General features: G+C 42.1%; 1 protein-coding gene across 1 annotated transcript in view; it reads left to right on the top strand.

The window, feature by feature from the left end:
- The window catches only part of MICALL2 (MICAL like 2), a 92,197-nt gene that overhangs the window by 35,076 nt on the left and 33,511 nt on the right, over nt 1–23,610 (top strand). Inside the window, exons 4-7 of the mRNA XM_018557107.1 lie at nt 1,353–1,494; nt 17,819–17,967; nt 20,526–20,647; nt 21,850–22,872. Coding sequence (XP_018412609.1) covers nt 1,353–1,494; nt 17,819–17,967; nt 20,526–20,647; nt 21,850–22,872 — 1,436 coding nt within the window. The remainder of the gene's footprint in view (nt 1–1,352; nt 1,495–17,818; nt 17,968–20,525; nt 20,648–21,849; nt 22,873–23,610) is intronic.

The following is a 23,610-nucleotide window of genomic DNA, read 5'->3' as shown; positions in this document are numbered from 1 at the left end:
ACCGTGGAGGGAGGATATTTATTTTTTTGGAGGTAATTATAAAGTTATCCAAGCCCAGATGAAGAGTATTCTATAACTAACAGAGGGGGTCATGTATGAAAATAGAAATGTGTTCAAAATGAATCACATACAGTATATGATGCAGTCGGTTGCTAGTGTTTTGATCTTGCCAGTAGATCTGTTATTTGTTCACTTTCATTAATAGGGTGGCAACGCTGTTTAGTGAAATCGCACAGCAGTGTTGTCTCCCAGTAAACTGGGTAGTCTATATGGATCTGTAGTTTTAAGTGGAATTTAAAGTGCTTGTATAGCCAAAACGTTTTACAAATGTTTTCTAGAGAGTAGGGAAGTGTTAAAACCCCTGCCAGTTTATTTTTTCCTGTCTGTGTCCCAAAGACACAAGAGGAAGTAAAAGAAACTCTCCCAAAGTGAGGGAAATGTCCCTTTTAGGTAGGTACACGTTAAGGAAAAGGCAATCAAACTAAAGCCCAACTCCAGCTAACACTTTTTAAGCAGTTATATCAGGGGTAGACAACTTCGGCACTCAATCTGTTGTGAATCTACAAATTCCATCAAGCCTCTGCCTCCGGGAGTCATGCATGTGGCTGTTGAAGTCTTGCAGTGTCTCATGGGACTTGCAGTTCCACAACAGCTGGAGCACTGTGGTTGCCCACCCCTGAGTTGTAACAACAGGTTTTCTTTTTCTTGTGAAAGAACGTTTAAGCCATATAAACAAAAGCTGACTATTTGAAGCACCCTCGCCAATGTTATAATCAGAATTAGTATCTCAAAATTATAAAGCCAGAGGGTCAGAATGAGAGCCAGGCAACTTCTGATTTCAGAAAGAGATGTCAACAATGACAGCCTCCATGTTTATCCTATGACACAGAGGTTCCATTCCCAGACCTAGAAAAGACAGCCACTTTCTGGCTGTAATATTTTAGGAGCATTGGATAGTTGACTTCTGTGGTTTGTGTGGCACAGACAATAACATATGACTTCATCAGCTTTGGCAAATATGGGTTTATGATCTTTTCATGTTCCAAAGCAACTTATCCTCCCATTCCACCAATAATGGGATTTTTATTTCTCCATTTGTGACAAAATACAAAAAAAAGAATTTAATAGGAAAAAGTTGACTTGTATGCAAGACCTGAACAGTAATGGCTACGGTGCTGAACTGAACTCCTTTTTCATAAATAAGGCAGCAGGTCATATACTTAGGTAATGACTATGCAGCAGGCTTTGTGGACCATTCTCCAGCTGTCTTTTGTAACTTGGGTCAGGTCTAGTAATGTCGGCTCATTGTTCTTGTAATTCAAGAGTCTTTCACTTGTGTCTCCATATTGCAGGCATTCCGTGTTGCTGAAGAGAAACTTGGAATTCCAGCTCTGCTGGATGCGGAGGATATGGTCAAACTTCGTGTGCCAGACCGGCTGAGCATCTTGACTTATGTGTCACAGTATTACAACTATTTCCACGGACGCTCTCCTAGTAAGTTACATTGTTAACTAGTTGAAAAAAGATAAAGTTCTCTTATTGATATTACCACAAATTCTAGTAATTTGGGAAAATAAAGTACCTTTGGGCTGCAGTGGTAAGTATTGGCTTAGCAAACAAAAAATGTCTTCCTACCACACAGAAGCAGTTGGATCATGATGCGGATAAAAATATTTCTACACTATGCAAAACATCCAAAGTACTTGCTTTATTTCTTGAATCCTTTGTATGCCTCTGCCGCTGATCACATGACCAGTGCCTAGGCATTAGCAAAGTGGAGGAACAGTGGCAGAGTGACAGGGGGTCAAAAATTTTAAGCAAATATGTTAAGTATTTTAGATGTCTTTATATAATCTTGTATCATTATTCTAGGGAGGGAGGATTTAAATATCATGTCTTATGTGAACTATAATGGTCCACTTTTATTTCCATTAGGGCCCATTCACACAACAGCGGTGACCTGCATTTAACCACACCTGATCAAAACAGGTCATCGCAAAGACACATAGAAATTTTTTTTTGCAGTAACACCCGCTAGGGTTTATCTATTCTTATCACTTAAAACTCTTTCTGTACAGATAGAAACATTTAATTTCAGGAAGCATTTAGGAACTTACATTTTTCATGTAAGGGATGACTGTTAGTAGCATATATAATGAAATCATTTCTTAATTAAGTTAGGTTCTTAATGAGAAAAGTTGGTATACTATATACATTTAAAGTAAACCATTCACAATCACAATACAAACTAAACATATGAAAAAAATACACATCAGTGAAAGCTTCATTCAAGAATAATTGGTGGTTTCAGGGCCCATTATCACCAGATCTGTTGCGTTGCGATCCTTTGCGTTGGGATCCGTTGCATTGCGATGTTTTCAATGGATGCTAACGGAAGGGCATGGATCCAGTGTGAACTTGCCCCATTCACACCCATTTATTTTTTATTGCCCTTATGTTAGCATCCCTTGATAAACGGATTGCAATGCAACAGATCAGAAGGAAATCGGAAGGTACAATTGCAAGTCAAAGGACCCTCAACAGATTTACTTCCAATTTTGGTGTGAATGCACCCACGGAGATCTAGGCAAGTGAATAAATATGCAGATCTTGACTTCCTTCTAAATGTTAGCCTTGACTCTTCCGTCATTGCTGCCTACCTGTTGGTCATTTTCTGTGATGGGCACCCCCACTCACTAATAGGAAGGCTTTGGTAGACACAGAGTCAAGCTCGAGCTTTAGAAGAAAAGTTGGGATATGTCAAGATTTGCACATAACTTTATCTGTCTGTATCTCTGTATCTTTTGATTGTTTTTATGTTTTTATTTCATTTTGCTTAAGCAATTTTTAAAAGCTCAGTTTCAATTGGCCAAGCTTGTGACAGGTTTAAGGGTCCATTCACACCTAGGTTTTGTTGTTCAGAGCTAAGTGCGACAAAATGCCAAGGAATCCCATTCATTTCTATGCCCCCTGTTCACACCTGAGCCTGTTGGTCACACAAAGTTTCCCATTGAAGTCTATGGGACCAAAAAGTGCTGGTCTGCCAAAAAAGTAGCTCATGTACTTCTTGCAGTGACTGGCGTTTTTCTGCTTGCGACAAAATGCTTAGGTTTGAACAGGAGCCTTAGAAATGTATCGGATTCCTTGTCTTGGGTGTTTTGTCATGCTCAGGACAAGCAAATGGGGTTCCTTGTCTTGAGTGTTTTTGTTACCTTTGAGCGACAAAATGCCTAGGTGTGAACAGGGACTTTTTGATTTGCCCTTTTCTGGGCAAATCAAAAAACTACCCTTGCAGTGAGTTAAGTGTTTCTTTATGTCTAGGGGACAAGAGTAAAGCATTTTTATGTACCTGATCCCTGCTCCCCTAGCAGTCAGCGCTCATCTCTCTCTCTTCTGCTCTGGCTGTCAACTGTCCCTCGGAGTCCCTACAACTAATGCAGGTCTATAGACATCTGCATTAGACATGCTGAGGTCAGCCATCCTTAGACCAGTGGAGCCAGGGAAGAAGAGGCTGCGGGAATTGGTCTAGCAGCCCAGAGGAAGTAGGGGTCAGGTACGTAAAATAGCTTTTTCCTGCCCCCTTGACAAAATGAGCTCTTAACCCTTGCAGTGCTGGATTTGCCCCACTGCAAGGGTAATTTTTTTAGTTTGCCTGGAGATTGGCTTCAATGTAAGAGGCTTTGATATTTGGTGTGTGTGAATCTAAGATAGTACTATTGTCTTAGTGGTAAACTGTGTAAAACCAATTTGTGGTGCTTTCATAGATGCCTGTGCTCCCTCTCCTCTGTGGGAAGGCCCTGTACAGATGAGAGGGAATGAAAAGATTCCGTCTCCCGGGAGACTACTTCAAAATGTTTTCAATTGTACCCCTCACACAGAGGAAAGGCCTTTCTTCCAAACCACAGTGCTGAGAGGAATGTGGCCTTTGCTGACTAATGACCCCCACTGCTGACCTCATGTGCTTTCACAGATAAACACTAGGAAATACATGGCAGACAAGAAGAACGTTTCAAAAACTCTATTAAACAATGTATGTCTAAAGTGGCGGCCCTCGTTGTGAAAAAATACTTTCTGTGACCGGGTTTCTGCACTATTTTAAAATCTTAATTTATTTGTAGTCTGCGCTGTCTGCAGAATTTGTAATAGCCGAACATGTCTATGCTGGGGGCTGGATTGAGATAAAATGGGGCGCTGGGAAAAAAAAAGTAGAGCTCTGTATGCTGAAAGTTTGTGCTGGGTGACTGGAGTGTCTAAAGCTGGCCATACGCCAGTAGAATTTCGTTTGAAAAAAATATGTTTTTGATCCATCACTGTGGTCCAAAACGCTCATCGATTTGTTTCACTATTGCAAAATTAAACGAACGTTCCAAAAATGAAAGAGCAAGATGGAAGACTAAAATTCTATCCTTGAATGTGGATTTTTTTCCCCAAAATCAAATGTTAAAATCAAACAAAATGTTGAATTACATTCTACAAGTCTCTGATGGTATATCATATGTTCTGATGCGATTTTGATATGAACGTTTGCACCATTGAATGGCCAGCTTAAGTAGAAAAAAGGCCTACAGCAAAACTAAAAAGTGAGGTCTAAGGTGCAAAAAAGACATTTGTGGTTGATGAAAAACATGGAGGTATTTTTAGGGGTGCAGTTAAATAACCAGAAACCTTTTAGTGTCTGCATGCCTACAGCATAACAACCGTCCCAAAGCAGCAATAAAACACCCCTAGTAATCAGTAGTATAACACAAATTCAAAAAGAATTGGGATGGCATGCAGAAAGTGGGCATTGGTCTGGAGCATATGTCCTTCCAAATTCAGAAGCATAAGGCCCACTCACTCACTGTGCAGTATCACGTGCTCCAGAATGTGGTTGGGTCCTTTAGGCTAGCTATTGGTTGACGTCAAACAGACAGGTAGGGTTTGAACCAGACAGCACACCTTACGCTGCACCTTAATGCACTCCCAGATATATTCAGCACTCCAGAGCATGCATTCTGTGACACGTCAAACACCTCACATTGCACCCCAGTACACTCAGCACTCTATTGCATGCATCCTGTGACAAATAGGACAGCTCACATTGCACCCCAGTGCACTCAACACTCCACAACATGCATTCTGTGACTCATGGGACCTCGAACATTGCACCCCAGTACACTCGGCTCTCCACAGGATGCATCCTTGAACACATGGGTCACCTCAAATTGTATGCCAGTACACTCAGCACTCCACAGCATCATCCTATGACACATGGGACACTTAACATTGCACCCCAGTTCACTCAGCACTCCACATCATGCATTCTGTGACACATGGGACATGTCCCATTGCACCCCAGAACACTCAACACTCCACAGAATGCATCCTGTGACACGTGGGTCACCGTCACCTCAAATTGTACCCCAGTACACTCAGCACTCCACAGCATCATCCTATGACACATAGGACACTGCACATTGTTCCCCAGTACACTCCGCAAGCCACAGTGTGCATCCCAATAAACTCAGCGCCGCTGTATGCACCCTGTTACACTCCGTGCACACTCTAATCGCATCTCCTATACTAATCACATAATACCCAGAGCCATTGTTCAGGGGATTAGCAGGGTGGTACTTGTCAGATGGCATGCTTGCATCTGGTCAGCAGCCATTATTTTTCTCAGGCTTTCTTATGCCATTATACAGTAAATTCCAGCCCTGGCACATACCAAACACGCTGCTTTTAACAGGCCTGATCTTTACTTGGAAGACATTATGGCTACCTTCATACCTCTATATTTAGAAAACACTTTTTTTCTGCATTAACTGCAATGCATTCTTTTACATGGATGCATGGTAATTCATGCTAAATATATGTAAAATGCTGTTAAAAAAACACTGCAACTGTAACACGTGAAAAATGGAGAGGTGTGAATGGAGTTTAAGTCCGGAATTTGCATATTAGCAACTTTGTGATGAAGTAATTAGCTAAATAGTTATAGCGAGCAACCAACTTTCCCCCTTTTTTTATATTTTAGGTTCTGAGTAGCGTGCAAAGGTTGGTCTCATTCTCGGGTTTTATTTCCTGTCTGCATCCTTGTTGGGGAGATATGAACTTGTCTCCTGTTCTACGGCACTAGTAACATATTCATCTAGAAATTTTTTTTTTTATAAGAATATACTTTATTGCAGTGGTTCTTAACCTGTGTAACCTCAGGACTCACATTTGTCCTTGGTCATTAGGTCAAGACCCAAATAGCACCGCGCTGGAGCGCACGGCATTGCAGTACCGTCCGTTCCGGTGTGGGCGATCAAACTGTAGGCGGGAGGTGCATTAGGGGTGCCATTCAAATGAATGGCAACGCAATGCACCTTCCACACCAGAAAGAGCGCTAGGTGCGATTGCATGGTACAGTGCAATCGTCTTTTTTTTTCAGATTCACCCAGTCTCTCTACCTTAGGAGAACTGGAGTGGATCCTCCGCTTGGGGTCCAGTGTGGACTGCTGTGCTGTGACGAAGCTCCATCCATACGTGCATTGCTTGTACAGCTCCCTTGCGCACCCTGTAGAGGTGCTGGGAGCCAAAATGTGACATTCAGGCACCCCTACAGGGCACGCAAGGGAGCTTTAAGCAATGCACATATGAATAGAGCTCCCTCGTGGCCATACCCCCAGGCCACCCCACCTCAAGCTGTCACTTGGCGCCGGGTAGCATATTTTGAATGGCTGCTCAGTGTGAGAACTGACAGTGCTGCACTAGGGGGAGGCTGAGGAGCCTCTCACCTAGTGCAGTGGAAGGCACACAGTGACTCACTTTTGGGTCCGACCCACCAGTTTAAAACTACGGCTTTAATGTAATCCAATTCACTTTTGCCTTCTCTCCTTATTAAAGCCCAACTCTAGGCACAATAATCTTATTTCAGTTCAATACGTTGCAGTAAAGCCACCTGCCATATTCAGACCTGCCTGCTTCTCCTCACAAATCTTCAATACACTGTACATGTGGGTGGAAGTCCATCTCCCGCTGAAATTCTGTGCCCGCCCCCGCTGTAGCGCTTTAAGTCTGATTTTCCATCACCCTTTCCCCCTGACCAATCACAAAGCAAACCACTTCAGGCTGTGAACGAGAGGAAGCGATAGGTGTATGGCTAGCCTAAATCATACACTGCACGAATGTTGTCTGGTTCTTGATGAACTGGCCAAAATCTGCTCAGTGGTGTCTCTCTCAGCATTCTCCCATCTGGAATCCTTTGATGAGAAAATTGAAGGAGCTAATCGGAACATTTTCAGGTGAACAGTGACGGCAGCCAATCAGCTATGTCACTGTAGGATGTGCCGCTGTCACAATACAATAGCCCAGCAGGAGATTCGTCCATCCGTGTTGTTTAGCCTGGATGGAGGAATCTGTTATTTTTGTTGTTCAGCCCGCAGTGAAAGAAAAAGTATAACCGTGCATGGCCAGCTTTCCAGTCTCTGTGTTTTGCTTTCAGTGATGTTAATGGAGAGGTATGGCTGCTAGGAAATCATAAGTAGAAAGGGTGTTTCCACCCAAAACAGTTCGTACAAGCATACAGCAGCCGTGCTGGCAATAAACTCCAACTACAGTTCGGTCATTATGATTTCATTACACTTGGAGAAGTCCTGCGGAGCAGGTGGCTACACTCCCAATGACGGGAATTCCCCATTTCAGGGAATGTTTATTCAATTAATCAAAAGCTTGCAACATAGGAAACAAATGGCTGGCGTAAACGTGACATTACTCAGAAATGCTTAGGGATTTAAAGAAGAGCTGCAGGCAAAAGTGTTCTTAACCCTTGCAGTGGCGTTAACACACAGCTGCAAGGGTTCAGTACTTCTTTTTGTCTAGGTGCTAAAAAAAAAGTTATACTCACCTGAACTGCCAAACTGACTGCCTGCTTCTCCGCTCACTGAAGCGTCTCTCCTCCTACACTGCAGCATTGGATTGTTGCTCAGCATCCTCACGTCTATGCGCTGTGTATAGAGCATAATGATTCACAGGACGTTAGACCGCTGCCGGCTTGCTCTTAGACCGAGAGACACTGGAAGGACTGGTCTAAGAGCAAGCCGACTTAGAGGTTTGGGTGAGTATAACTTTTTTTTTTAACCGCGAAAAAAGAAAGAGCAGTTAACCCTTGCAGTGCGGGGTAGCCCCACTGCAAGGGTTAATAAAAATTATGCCCGAAGTTCTGCTTTAAAACAACTGTGGCGCAAGAAATATGGGGTTGCCATTGCTGACGTTGAGAACTCCTGAGATTTGTCATGCTGATAGTTTGGTTTAAATCTGAACTCTAGACAGATATAAAAGACATAAATGATTCCAGCCAATTGGCTATGTCACTGTAGGGTGTGCCGCTGTCGGAATACAATAGCCCAGCAGGAGATTCTTCCATATACACTGTTTAGCCAACAGCTTGCACTTATTAATACAATAGTACATTTATTTTTAAATGCAAGCAGTGTAAGTACTTGAATTTGACCCAGTTTAAGCCCCATTCTGCACCCTATAAAGCAGGGCTGGAATATAAGAGGAAGAAGCTGTACTCGGAGCCAGTCAGTTGGTGTGCTAACAAGAAGCGTGCTGATAAAGGATCAGAGTGACAGATGACCTCAATACCATGCTGCTTCTCCTTTTTCTCCTGCTTTTCTTCTCCACTATTCAGTCACAGGGTGGGGCGAGTCCAGGGTGACTTGGGCTCAGGGAAAGTGGGCTGAATGATGCTGGCCATTAGACTAAGGACACCTAGTGGCAGAAAAGGTACTGCGGGGGAAATCTCTAAGACGGAAGGTGAATATTGCAGAAAAATATGGTTTTGTTTTTTATCTTCTAATGGGCTATTTATTTTTATCTGTTTTTTTTGGCTGAGGTTCTGTTTAAAAAACATTTTCAGTTGATAACTCTGAAGAAACATGCAAATGAAAAGTTTTTATTTGGTCCTGACTTCACCTGCTTGAATGTATTAAAGACAGAGGATCTGTATGACAACCCATTAGCTAGCATTTTCAGGAGGAGATCAGCACTGGCTAGTTTATTCCTAAGACGTCCTAGACATGTATATTAGGTGCTAGGTATTCCTAAGACGTCCCAGGCATGTATATTGGATGCTAGGTATTCCTAAGACACCCTAGACCTCTATATTGGATGCTAGGTATTCCTAAGACACCCTAGACCTCTATATTGGATGCTAGGTATTCCTAAGACACCCTAGACCTCTATATTGGATGCTAGGTATTCCTAAGACACCCTAGACCTCTATATTGGATGCTAGGTATTCCTAAGACACCCTAGACCTCTATATTGGATGCTAGGTATTCCTAAGACACCCTAGACCTCTATATTGGATGCTAGGTATTCCTAAGACACCCTAGACCTCTATATTGGATGCTAGGTATTCCTAAGACACCCTAGACCTCTATATTGGATGCTAGGTATTCCTAAGACACCCTAGACCTCTATATTGGATGCTAGGTATTCCTAAGACACCCTAGACCTCTATATTGGATGCTAGGTATTCCTAAGACACCCTAGACCTCTATATTGGATGCTAGGTATTCCTAAGACACCCTAGACCTCTATATTGGATGCTAGGTATTCCTAAGACACCCTAGACCTCTATATTGGATGCTAGGTATTCCTAAGACACCCTAGACCTCTATATTGGATGCTAGGTATTCCTAAGACACCCTAGACCTCTATATTGGATGCTAGGTATTCCTAAGACACCCTAGACCTCTATATTGGATGCTAGGTATTCCTAAGACACCCTAGACCTCTATATTGGATGCTAGGTATTCCTAAGACACCCTAGACCTCTATATTGGATGCTAGGTATTCCTAAGACACCCTAGACCTCTATATTGGATGCTAGGTATTCCTAAGACACCCTAGACCTCTATATTGGATGCTAGGTATTCCTAAGACACCCTAGACCTCTATATTGGATGCTAGGTATTCCTAAGACACCCTAGACCTCTATATTGGATGCTAGGTATTCCTAAGACACCCTAGACCTCTATATTGGATGCTAGGTATTCCTAAGACACCCTAGACCTCTATATTGGATGCTAGGTATTCCTAAGACACCCTAGACCTCTATATTGGATGCTAGGTATTCCTAAGACACCCTAGACCTCTATATTGGATGCTAGGTATTCCTAAGACACCCTAGACCTCTATATTGGATGCTAGGTATTCCTAAGACACCCTAGACCTCTATATTGGATGCTAGGTATTCCTAAGACACCCTAGACCTCTATATTGGATGCTAGGTATTCCTAAGACACCCTAGACCTCTATATTGGATGCTAGGTATTCCTAAGACACCCTAGACCTCTATATTGGATGCTAGGTATTCCTAAGACACCCTAGACCTCTATATTGGATGCTAGGTATTCCTAAGACACCCTAGACCTCTATATTGGATGCTAGGTATTCCTAAGACACCCTAGACCTCTATATTGGATGCTAGGTATTCCTAAGACACCCTAGACCTCTATATTGGATGCTAGGTATTCCTAAGACACCCTAGACCTCTATATTGGATGCTAGGTATTCCTAAGACACCCTAGACCTCTATATTGGATGCTAGGTATTCCTAAGACACCCTAGACCTCTATATTGGATGCTAGGTATTCCTAAGACACCCTAGACCTCTATATTGGATGCTAGGTATTCCTAAGACACCCTAGACCTCTATATTGGATGCTAGGTATTCCTAAGACACCCTAGACCTCTATATTGGATGCTAGGTATTCCTAAGACACCCTAGACCTCTATATTGGATGCTAGGTATTCCTAAGACACCCTAGACCTCTATATTGGATGCTAGGTATTCCTAAGACACCCTAGACCTCTATATTGGATGCTAGGTATTCCTAAGACACCCTAGACCTCTATATTGGATGCTAGGTATTCCTAAGACACCCTAGACCTCTATATTGGATGCTAGGTATTCCTAAGACACCCTAGACCTCTATATTGGATGCTAGGTATTCCTAAGACACCCTAGACCTCTATATTGGATGCTAGGTATTCCTAAGACACCCTAGACCTCTATATTGGATGCTAGGTATTCCTAAGACACCCTAGACCTCTATATTGGATGCTAGGTATTCCTAAGACACCCTAGACCTCTATATTGGATGCTAGGTATTCCTAAGACACCCTAGACCTCTATATTGGATGCTAGGTATTCCTAAGACACCCTAGACCTCTATATTGGATGCTAGGTATTCCTAAGACACCCTAGACCTCTATATTGGATGCTAGGTATTCCTAAGACGTCCTAGGCATGTATATTGGATGCTAAGTATTCCTAAGACGTCCCAGGCAAGTATATTGGATGCTAGGTATTCCTAAGACAACCTAGACATGTATATTGGATGCTAGGTATTCCTAAGACACCCTAGACATGTATATTGGATGCTAAGTATTCCTAAGACACCCTAGACATGTATATTGGATGCTAGGTATGCCTAAGACACCCTAGACATGTATATTGGATGCTAGGTTTTCCTAAGACGCCCTAGACATGTATATTGGATGCTAGGTATTCCTAAGACGTCCTAGGCATGTATATTGGATGCTAGGTATTCCTAAGACGTCCTATACATGTATATAAAGAAAATGTAAATCCAATCACTGAATTATATTAATATATTAATTAGGGATGCACCGAAATGAAATTGAAATTAAAACAATTTGTCAGACCAAAACTGACTTTTTTCCCAACCTTTTAAAAATTATTTTAATTGAATTTTCTGACTCTACTGCTAGGGCATTTGGGGAATCTAGACCCCTGATATCGGAAATTAATTTGAGGACACAGTGTCTTCAATCTCATTTTCTACAGCCCCAGCATTTAGTGAACAGGAAGCTCCCAGTACAGAGGCTTAGGCCGGGCTCACACCTAGGCGGCACCGTTTTTGCGCCTTTTGTACACGCATGAGCAGCATGCAGAGTGTTTGCGCATTTATGCGCGCTGTGCACATTTTGACACACGTTTTTATGCGCGCGCATTAAGACACATGTTTTGACTGGCAGCCTATGAAACATTGTGGGATGGAAGAACGTGCATTTTTGGGCATTTCCATTGAAGTATATGGGGCAAAAATGTGCTTTAACTGCGCAAAGAAGCTCATGTACCTTTTTGGGCATTTGACGTTTTTCTACTCCGGGTATGAACAAGGGCCATTCAAAATAATGGGGTTTCTTGTGTTGGGCATTTAAAAGCGCTTTTCCAACTGCACAAAAACTCCTAGGTGTGAACCAGGCCTTACTGTTCATTCACAATCTGGAGATAGTATATGTACTATCAACCCAGTTATGAATGGACTGGAAGCCTCTGTACTGAGCTGCTTCCTGTTCATTCATAAAGTGAGCAGATAGAAGTAAAGCAGTAAATATTTACTATGTCATAAATGAACAGGCAGTGAAGCAGCATGGATCGGAGTGTACACAAAGCGGCGCCCAGCAGGGAGGAGAGAAGCTAGGAATGCACCACATTTTCCGCTGTTTTGGTACTATTGTAATTTTGCCCAAATTGCGGCCAAAAGTTCAGTGCATCCCCAATATTATTGCAATTTCAAAAGTCATTTTTAATCTTTAAGTTCTTTTTTAAAGGGTAAGTTCACTTTCTTACCAAATGTCAGAAAATAAACATATCCTTTACCCAAGTGACATATCTTAGGATGTGAAAGCCTTTACTGAACCTATATAACCACCATGTTAAAAAGAAAAACCGTAAAACATTCCTATCTAGCTAGACTGATTAGATAAACACCAAGCGACAGTAGTTACAGCGGCAATGAGTGTTCTTTTACAATATAAAAGGAATTTGCCCTCACTGACTCATGCAGTAATCAAGCAAGCAAGGTGTGCCAGACTGATCAGTTGTCATGTTGGCTTTATAGATTGATTCAGCCACTTTTGTAGCAGTGTAAATAATGATCAGTAAAGCTGCGCTTAAAAGAGAACTATGGGATAAGCGTTCTTCCCCATAGTTTTCTTTATGGTCACTGGAGGACATATACTAACCTCCTCCTGTGACCCAAAGCTCAGTATATAGCGAGCTATTGCCCGCGATATACAGAGACCGCCACAGCCGGGACGGATGCTGACAATACTGTCGTGATCCGCCCAGCTGCGTGAGTGACAGCTGGCTCTGCCTATCTAGAGGCAGAGTCAGCTGTGCCCTCCCCCGTTCGTCCCTCCACTCAGCGCTGGAGGATCGGAGGGAGGAATTCCTGTGGGAAGCGGTGACTGTCAGTCACTGCTCACTGCAGGGAGACGATTGGGAAGTGAGCAGATCCGTGCATGTTTCTGCTCACTTCCCAATCAATAGACCCGACCTGTGACAGCATCTTTGTCACAGGTCGGCTCTAACTATGAGGATAAGTGTAAATCACCCCCCTCATAGTTCACCTTTTAAGTTTGGTGTCTTACAGCCATGGGACCCTGAATGCCTTGCTAGGCAGTGCAATGTTTATATGGAATTGGTATGGCCCACACTCCAAAACATAGCAGTAGATTACATTTTTACCTTAGACAAGTATGAATATTTGTCATTTAAAATACCTTTGTAAACACAGCCTACCTGCAGAACAGTGTTATTTTCATACTGACATTCATCTTGGATAGTTGGCTGCCCTGCTCACAAAGCCCCAGTAGCAGCTTGCTTCTTTATTTTCTAAAAGGCCCTGAAGGTCATATTCAGACAGATTGATTTCTAAAGCAAGAATGTGCATGACACTTTTAATAGTCTTATAACTGGAAAAATGTTACACAAGACTTAATGATTCAATTAATATCAGCTTGAACAGCATATATCAACATTTTACAAAACACATTTGGAGTCTGAAGCTGAACTGCTCCACTTGGGTTAGTCAGCTGACCACTCTGTGAGACTCAATCACGTGTTCCTGGACTCAGACGTTCTTGAGTAGAATTGCAGCTGGAGTTTGGAAAGGGTGACACTCAACTTCCTGTTGCCTTTGCGGTAGCCAGAGTCGCAACCGCCATCATCAGTTCCTTTTACCACCAACATGCAGACCTCTAACTACTCTGTAGTTAACTAGGCAAATAGGTTGTGTCTTGTTCTGCTTATAGTATCCCTGTACCGGCGAAAGCCATGACCTGGGAGAAGTGGCCAGACCCAATCCTACAGCAGTTTTCAGAAAATGCAAACAAGGGTTTCCTCAGGCTCTTACATCTGTAGGTCTAATATAGAGAGAGAGGTTGCACAACCATGAACTATCTGAACAGACTGCAGGCCCACCCTACAGTATTCTGAAAAGTCTCCAGAACCTCTCTGCATGGATTATATAAAACCTAGGCTTGGGTAAACAATGTTAAACTTTACTTGGATACGGGTTAGCATGGTTTTGGTGCTTGCTGGATAGAACTATCCATAGACTGATTTTGCTTAATGTTTAGACTTCTTGAACAGCCCACAAGATTGACAGAACTTGTGCTACTTTATAAAACAGTATAAGTATATATATTTTTTAAATATAACTAAGCTATAGATGGGTTTGGTTTTATACAACTGGATGCCTGCTTATACAAACTACTGTACACACAAGTGTAGATCTATATCTTGGTGTTTTTTTTATAATGGCCTAAAAACCAAATGATGGGCCAGCTTCGATTTTTTTGGTCCTTTTCTGTACTTGGTCACTGATCTTTTTCTGGCTCTTGCTTGGACCCATTTCTGGTCTTCATTAAAGGTTAATTGATTTCTGCCATGTAGCCAAGGTGTGTATTTGTTTGACTGGGTGAGAGACTACATTTTAATCTTTCATGGCACAGGGATTGATGTGAATGGGTCATTGTACGCGCTAGGGTTTGTAATGTTTATGCTTAAAGTGTATGTCAAGGCAAAACTATTTTTTTGGTTTAAAGGGGGAAGGGTTAGAACCCTTGTCACATTTTAATGGACTCTGTTAAAAAGATTTCCCCTTACTTCCTGCCCTGCTGAAAGTGGCGTAACAATATCCATAGCGACCCAGGCGGCCGCTATGGGGCCCAGGCCAGGACACCCCCCTGATGCCGTGCGGGCCGCCTGGGTCGCTATGGGTTCGAACGCACCGCTGTTCAGATCACCGTGATCTGTGCAGCGCTGCGTTCTTCTCCATTGCCGCTGCTGAGTCAATGAGAGTCAGCGGCGGTGGAGGAGGCTGGACGTGGCGGGGAGAAGGAGGCGGGGCCGGGGGGTCAGCATCAGAGAAGGATGCGGGCCCGGCGATGGAGGATGGAGTGGGCCCGGCGACGGAGGAGGGAAGACGGAGGAAGAAGAGGCGGACAGGTAAGGAGTGTGACCAGCCCACTTGAGGGTGGCCCTGCAGGGTCACCCTCAGGTGAGCTATGTGGGCTCTTCAAGGGGTGTAAGTAGAAATCACAGGGCCCCATACAACATTTTGCTATGGGGCCCTGTGATTTCTAGTTACGCCCCTGCCTGCTGACAATGTTTTATCAGACAGGAAGACAGGGAACTTTCCAACAGCATCACAGCAGAAATAGTTTATATATTATTTAGTAAAGTAGGGGAAGGCTAGACTTCCTGTCAGATTTTTTTTTATCTGACTGTATCCCTGTTGCAAATTAGGTACAAAGAAAGTTACAAGGACACATTTTCTGGCAGGATCAAGAGGTATTTCTTCTACACTTCCAGAAAATGTACTTGGTCTGAAAAAAATCCAATTCAACCACTAAATCTAAGGACTAGAAAGCTGCAAAGTTGCAATATATAATATTTTATTGGGTTTAGGTACACTTTAAAAATAGGGGACCGGTTTACCGGTTCAGCAGCTGTTCACTTCCATCAGATCTGTAAAGGATTTGTACCTAGACGCCATAGTTGGTTTCCATTGTTTGGAGACTTTGGAGACTACTGGTTAAGGAAAGTTAAACATTGTTTTATTGACAATAATGGTCAGTTGGGGCCTATGCAGTGTTTTTGAATATGTTGGCAATAAGTCACAACTCTTTTTTTTGTAGCAACTACTAAGAGCTGAAGATACAATTAAATGTCAATCAAAGGCATTCAGTGAAAAGCAGGTTGTGGGTGGTTTCTGCACCTACCCCTCTATATGTTCCATAGTTTAAACTTAGATAGTTTTAAAATAGGGACCAAACTTTTTTTAGAGGTGCCTTGATAAGGCAGTGTGATTTCCACATGTTTTTGCAAATGTATGCAACAACAAGCTCTGTTTTTAACCTGAGTTATTGAAACAAGTTACCTAATGGCTTGGAAGTGTGCTGAGGAACATTTGCATTATTTTGTATATTGCTCTGCCCTTGTCACCTTTCGCATTTTTGAAACTGATCAGAAGCTGACTTTGTTGGATGTTTATACATACCCCTTTATCTTCGTCCTGGGTGCTCATAGAGCCCCCAAATCTGAGGTGTTCAATAGCAAGATTATGACTTTCAGATAGGAAGTCAGGCTTCTGACATGCCCCTACCGCTTCTTCCAATGTGATCATTGAGGGATGCAAGAGGAGGCATGGCAGGACAATGAACTTGGATGAGCTGCCATCAGGGGCATCTGGAAAACTTGGGTAGACCACAGAATGTACTTCTGGGTGTCTGCAGTTCACTTAGTGTGTCCGCAGGTTAAGTTTTTATCTTCAACACTGGTTAAAGTTAAGATGGCCTTGTTGCTTTCTTTGGCATTACCACTGAACAATAATGGTCCATGAAGTGTTGGCCCATGTGTCTTCTTGCTACTCCTTCACTTGAAAAAGTATTGCAGTATTTCACTGATAGTCTTTCTTCCTCCTCTCCCTTGTTTTCCCGTTGGCTTTTTATTTGTTTGCTTGAGATTTCTGACTAATTTGTGCCCTGGATTAAGGTGTGTGTTTCTCGGAAGTCAAATATTTCCTCAATAAATACAAGCACTATTTAAACAGAACTTGGCTGGATTTCGGGCTTAAACGTGCCACAGGGGAAGAATGAACATAGTCTTGTTAGGACGGATGTCTGTTGGAATAAGTCTGAAAACCCTTTGGTTTTTAATTTGTCCCTTTTTGTCCAATTGTCCGTTGGGTAATAAAACAACATTGATGTTGCTGAGCTGTAAAAACGGTATGTTCTAATGAGACTGTAGAGTACACACCTTCGTGGTTTGATTTTAATTATCTTTTGTTAATGGATCACTGGCTAGCATGACATAAATAAGTGACTTATATACTCCGCTAGAGGAAAGAAGGGCACATTGCATTCACAATTAGAACTATAGGTACTTTTTTTAATAAGGTAAAGTATTCACAAGAGATTAAATGAAGTTTATAACCAAGGACATATCAAGAACAAAACTACTATCAAAGCAGCCTGGGGAAAGTTTTTCAAAAGTTTTTCAAAAATGTATGAAAGTGTGACTCGCACTCATAGCTCTTATGTTCATCCTCCCTAACTATAGTGAAAATGTAGTCTGACCCTGGCCTACCCCTACTCTATAGTATTCCCTTTTGCTCTTCCCCTAGCAATTAGATAAAAGGTTATGTAAGAAGGGGAGGGGTCAGGATGCTGGGTCAAAATAGAGAGTACGGTAATTTGACTCTCCCAAAAGAGGATAGGGTGAGGAGAAAGAAGGCTGTGCTCCGGAATTGACTCTCATGGGGTAGTCAAAATTTCTAGCAAGTTCAAAGGCACATTGCATTGTAAATAAAACAAATATGGAAAGGAAAAACATTGCAAGTCAGTTTTTGTTTTTTTTAAACTTGATTTTTCTGTGCTTTTGTGAAGTTGGTGACAGGATATCATGAAATTATTTTGTTTTTTTGCTTTCCAGTGTTTTAACTTAATTGATCTTCTCTTCCAGTTGGAGGCATAGGGGCTGTGAAACGTCCTCCACCAGAAACCACTGAAGAGCCAGCAGGAAAGAAGATAACCAATCACGTTCCTAGTGGCCTACAACCCGCAGCACAGCGACCCATGACAGCAGTCACTGAAAACCCTCCAGTCAGATCTGTAAGCATAGCATATTCCTTAATATCCATTTCTTAGTGAGACATTCAGCATATGATGCAGGTTTGCAATACTACTGCAGACATCCTGTTTATTTTTTAAATACATTCTTTATATAGATTTTTTTAAATAGAAAGGTTTAACAATGAACGATTACTTGTGCATATGCACATATTAGTATAATCTGTTACCCACCTGTATACAAATTTGACAAACACAGAATATGCATTTGTTACAAATAGGTTTATCTTTTTAGAATAAGGCTTTAAGGGATATAAGGCATCTTGAAAGCTTGCATCTTTAATAGGGATGCACCGACACTAGTATCGGTATTGGTGCCAATACCGAGTATTTGGGCGGGTACTCGTACTTGCCCAACTGCTCCGATACCACAACTTCCGGTCAGAGGGAGATCTCCCTCTGAAGCCAATCAGGAAGCCGTGTGGCACGTCATGACCTGACTCCCAGCTTCCTAATTGCCTAGGAAGCCGGCCCTAAGGTCAGAGGGAGATCTCCCTCTGACCGCAAGCGCGGAAGGAGCATGGAGTCGGCTTCCTTTCCAATTAGGAAGCCGGGTGGTGTTATATGACCTGCCTTTTGGCTTCCTGAATGGTTAGGAAGCCAGGCTGCCTAGGAACAGTTTAATCTAGCTTCCTAGCCAATCAGGAAGCCGGGAGCCAGGTCATGACGTGCCGCCCGACTTCCTGATTGGCTAGGAAGCCAGATTCAATTGTTGGTAAGCAGCCTTGCTTCCTAACCAATCAGGAAGCCGGGCGGCACGCCATGGCTCGCATCTCAACTTCCTAATTGGCCAGGAAGCCACGCTACCTAGCAACAAGGGACGCCGGCTTCCTAGCCAATCAGAAAGCCGGGAGGCAGGTCATGGCCTGCTGCCCAACTTACTGATAATCTGGGCACATGGCAGCAGTACTCGGTATTGGCGAGTACCGAAGAAAAAATATCGGTACTCGATACCAAAAAACCGGGATCTGTGCATCCTGTATCTTTAGTAACTTAAGTTAGCCAATAATGGCTATCACTCAAACGCTAAAGTTTCTGCATTATTGATGCATTAATTTGATTTAGGATAATAGAGACTATAGAGAAAATGTAGCAGAAAACCTTTAAGAAAAATTAACTTTTTGGGGCACCCTGTTTATTAGCAGCCATTTTGTGTTATCATGATTAACACTGTATTTTTTTTTCCTGATATGATAGTAGCACTATGCTTCTTAGGAATATCTTTGCCTTAGTATTCCAGGTATACAGGTAACAATAAACATATGACCGATCACAGAATCCATTGTTTCAATTGTGCAACACAACAAAGAAAAGATCAATTTGGCTGAACTTGGACGGATTCTGCCTTTATGATGAAAATGATCCAAGAATGAAATGATCATTTCATTTTGGGAAGATATGATCATCTACAGAAGACTGTTTCTTGATCAGCAAAGGCGTTAGGCATGGCTAAATGCTCTTGCAATAATCATTATATCTGTATTCAAGATTGGTGGAAGAAACAACCATTTTTTATATGCTGCTGATGCTGTTCTTATAGCTGAAAAGGTAGAAGAGCTCGAGTGGCTCAAAAAAACAACAACAAATGAACAAAGTGAAAAATTGTTCTCCAGTTAAATATCAAGAAAGTGTGATGGAGGATTGCTAACTTATGAGATGATGGTGAAGTTACTGTATAGAAGTAGTAGACATCTACTGCATCTTTGGATCAATTAACAACAATGGATCCAGCAGGCAAGAAATACAACACTTCCACTTGGAAGAAAAAGATAAAAGGCCTAAAAGATCCTGATTTGTCAGAGCAGAATTGGCAAGGCTGTGGTATTTACTGTCACTCTCTATGGATGTTGAAGCTGGACCAGGAAGAAGCAAGATAGGAAAAACTTTGGTGTGGATTGAAGAATTGTAAGACAGCAAGGAAAACTAACAAATGGTTTTGTCAACAAATCAAGCTCAACCTTTCACTAGAAGCCCTGATGACTAAAGTGCTCTTACACTGAAAATATTAGAAGAACCAACTCGCTGGGAAAGACAATTATCGTTAGAAATGGTGAAAGAAAAGAAGGATAGGATGACCAGCAATAAGGTTGCTGTATACAGTCATAGAAATTATGTAATTTAGAAGCATGAAGACCCAAATAGAAGACAGGCCCTTCTTGACTTGACGGCACATAATGATAAAAATGACTCCAATTGAAAGCACTATTGTATCGAAACAACAGCATTGTGATGTGTAAGGCCAGCGTCCAGTAGGTTCTGGTTCCTTGGATCAGAAGACCTTTCTACTAAGAAAAGCATAAAGTCTGCACCGAAATTCTTCAATGCTGCTGGTCATGAACAACTCCACTTGTACCATAGCCACAGTTTATCCGTCAGTCTTTTATAATCAACTTGCAAAGTTCTTCCTGTTCATTTATGCAAGTTAGAATAGTCACACTCTCGCAATGTGTTGCATTATGAACACTCAAGCATTTTCTGTTTCAAACAATCATTTCTGAGTTCTGTGCTACAATTCAAAAAAACTTTTTTCTCTTTTTTAGGGCATCAGGGAAATAAACGTAAACAGTGAAGTAAGCAACAACTGCCTCATCTGTGGTAAACATGTACACTTGGTCCAGAGACACATGGCGGACGGCAAACTGTACCACAGAAACTGCTTCAGGTAGGTCTTAAGAATAAGGCATGATCTAGATGTCTTTCCACTGTGGTTTTCTTGTTTGGGTTTAGGGTATACATGATGGGGTTAGTAAATTTAAAGTTTGTGATTATTAGAACACTTACCACACTTATCTAAAGCCAGTTTATTTATTTTTTACTTTAGGCATAGTAAGGAAGGGTTAAAATCCTTGTGAGGTTTTATTTTGTGCCCTGCCTGTCCCATTATGGAGATTTCCCTTCACTATATGTTATGTAGACACATCACAAAGTGAGAGGAAATCTGTCACTTTCAGCACCCATGACAATAGTCATTACTACAAATAGGGGGGGGGGGGAATCTCCCCCAAAGGGGGCACAGACAACAATACAAATCAGACAGGGTTGGTAACCCTTCCTTACTCTATCCAAAATGTAAAAAAATGGTTTGGCTTTAAATAAAATTTTAGTTGGTCATAGGCATGCAACAGTGGTCATCACTGTCATGTAATCATCCTCAAAGGCAATTTTCAGAGTGCTCCATATGTTTTTTGTCATTGGGGAGGGTACAGGGATTTAAGAAAAGAAGAATAAATCTGGCTTATCAGGAAGAAACATTAGTAATTGGAACATTTTTTGTTAAGGCTGCCAGCAGGTTCCAGTGCCTCTTGCAGTCATAATTTAGGGCAACTGACATCTCATGTCTTCGGGCCTCTTAAGGGCATTTTAAGAATGTGTGTTCAGTTTGCTTTTAGGTTCATTCAGCTTGCATTTGACTTAAGTTTAAGATCCTTATGAGTATTTTCACTAGGGCTTCTGACTTCTTTCTAAGCTCATTTAGGGTGCCTTTGTATTCCCATTGACTTGTTTGGGCAGTTCTGCTGAGAACAGAATCCCTTGCTCACAAGGGCTTAAACTGTGAGAGAGGAGCTGTAAAGCATAACTGCTGTACAGCACTGCGTTCCCCTTCTTCACTTTATGTAACTTAGGAAGGTAATGCACAGCCAGTAAAATAGAAAGTAGGGCCACCTTACAACTCCCTTGATGCTTGTGATTTCGGTTAAGGTGCTTTCAAAACTATTATGTAATTGTAATTGTCAGCATATATGTCACAGTACACACTGCCCTGTAAACACAATTTGCTGTAATTTTTAATTCATAATTCAACTTTCAAAGCTTGAAGCTAGTGGAACAAAGTTTATTCAACGAACTTGCCTATTTTTTTTCCAGATGTAAACAGTGTTCGCGGACACTCCAGCCTGGAAATTATAAACTGGGAGACCACCCTGGAACACTCGTCTGCACAAATCATCATTCTGCCACTCACACAAATACAGCAACAGTCACTGCATCCCCGTCTGGTCCATACACCCCAGCAACAGCCTCAGTAGGCAGGGGCAATACGCCTACTTCAAACCAGTCCAACAGCACTCCTACTAGCAGACCTTGGCAAACCACCACAAGTCAAACACCAACCAATATGACTGGTGCTGGCTTTGTAAGCAATAATAAAAATGCTAACAATGGAGGTCAGGAGCCTGGTAATAAGACTAGGTCCATTTTTCCAAACTCGGGTGTTAAGAATGATTCTAGTTCTGTCAATACATCTAACCCTGAACCCTTAAACAGAACAGCGGTTGGATTTTATGGTAGCCCAAACACAAACTCCAATGCTTCCAATAGTTCTGGAAGGACTGAACAGTCCTCACCTCCCTATTTCAGCACCAACCAGGTTAGGACAGTTTCAAGTATATTTAGTCCTTCTGGTAATTCACAACAGACTGGAAAAGGAAAATCAGATAATTCTTCAACACAGAGCAGCTGGTCACAAAGAGAATCAGGACAAAGTGGGCAAACCAAACAATATGGCACCCCAGATAATCAGGTCATAACAGTTTCTTCACTGTCTGAAAGGTGGCCGTCATCAGTGGGAAAAGAGGATGAAAACACATCTGCAAAACCTTGGCTTTCCTCTACTGCAAAAAACAAGGAAGCCCGTGAGAAGTTCTTTCAATCCAGACCTGTTACCGAGCCAACAGTAAACCAATCTCAGACTGGCAGGGATTCTCCTAAATTATCTGTGTCTAATGGGCCCGGCAGGTCTACAGTAGTTAATGTAACACCGAATGCTGCTGAGAGTAACTCTGGAAAGGACAAAGCCAGAAACTTCCTCTTAAAAGCAATTCCTGGATCTACATCTCCCAAACTTGCACCTGCAGCAGAAAGTCCCAGCAGTATAGGCACTCCAAACCGGTAAGAGCATATGTATTTGTGAAGGCTATTTTGCATACATTGAACCAAGGAATCTTGTATCTTAAGAGTGTGAAAGGGTATCCCCCAGGGCCACCAATCAGTATATTCCTTTCATTTTCTAGATTGTCCTGGGGAAAATAACAGCTGTACTGTGGTTGCTGTGTTCAGGGCATACCATTGTAGGCACATTTACTACACAAGGCCGATAGGTCAAATATATTCACTTAGCTGGAAAATATATTGCAGGTGCTGAGTAAAATATGTGCTTTCATTTCATGGCTTACAATAAAACAGAGTGGCTATCAAGAACATTTCATGATGATCCACCACTTTTGGTTGTGATTGTTTATAAAGGTATAAAAAAAGCTGTGGAAAAATGAAAACATTTTACTTTATTTATTTATTACAGGTATTTGTATAGCCCCTACAATTTCCGCAGCGCTTTACATAGTTGCACATTCACATCAGCCCCTGCCCTCAAGGAGCTTACAATCTAAGGTCCCTGTCTCACATGCTTACATAGAGGGCCAACTTAAAGAGGAGCCAATTAACCTATCAGCATATCTTTGCGTTACGCTTTACATGGAACCAGAGCAGGAGATGGGGAGGAGTGGTTATCCACAAGTTTAGGGGGTGTGGGGCCGTTGAGGGAGGCCTGGTGGAAGATCTCTAAGCTACTATAAAGAGGGAGGGAATGACAGGAAGGACGGAAACAGAGATATGGGAGAGTGAAGGGGG

This window comes from Nanorana parkeri, unplaced genomic scaffold (genome assembly GCF_000935625.1).
Source record: "Nanorana parkeri isolate BGI_ZX_2015 unplaced genomic scaffold, ASM93562v1 scaffold268, whole genome shotgun sequence".
Classification (NCBI taxonomy): Eukaryota; Metazoa; Chordata; class Amphibia; order Anura; family Dicroglossidae; genus Nanorana; species Nanorana parkeri.
Note: the sequence above shows the minus strand (reverse complement) of the source record. Positions and strands in the feature narration are given on the sequence as shown.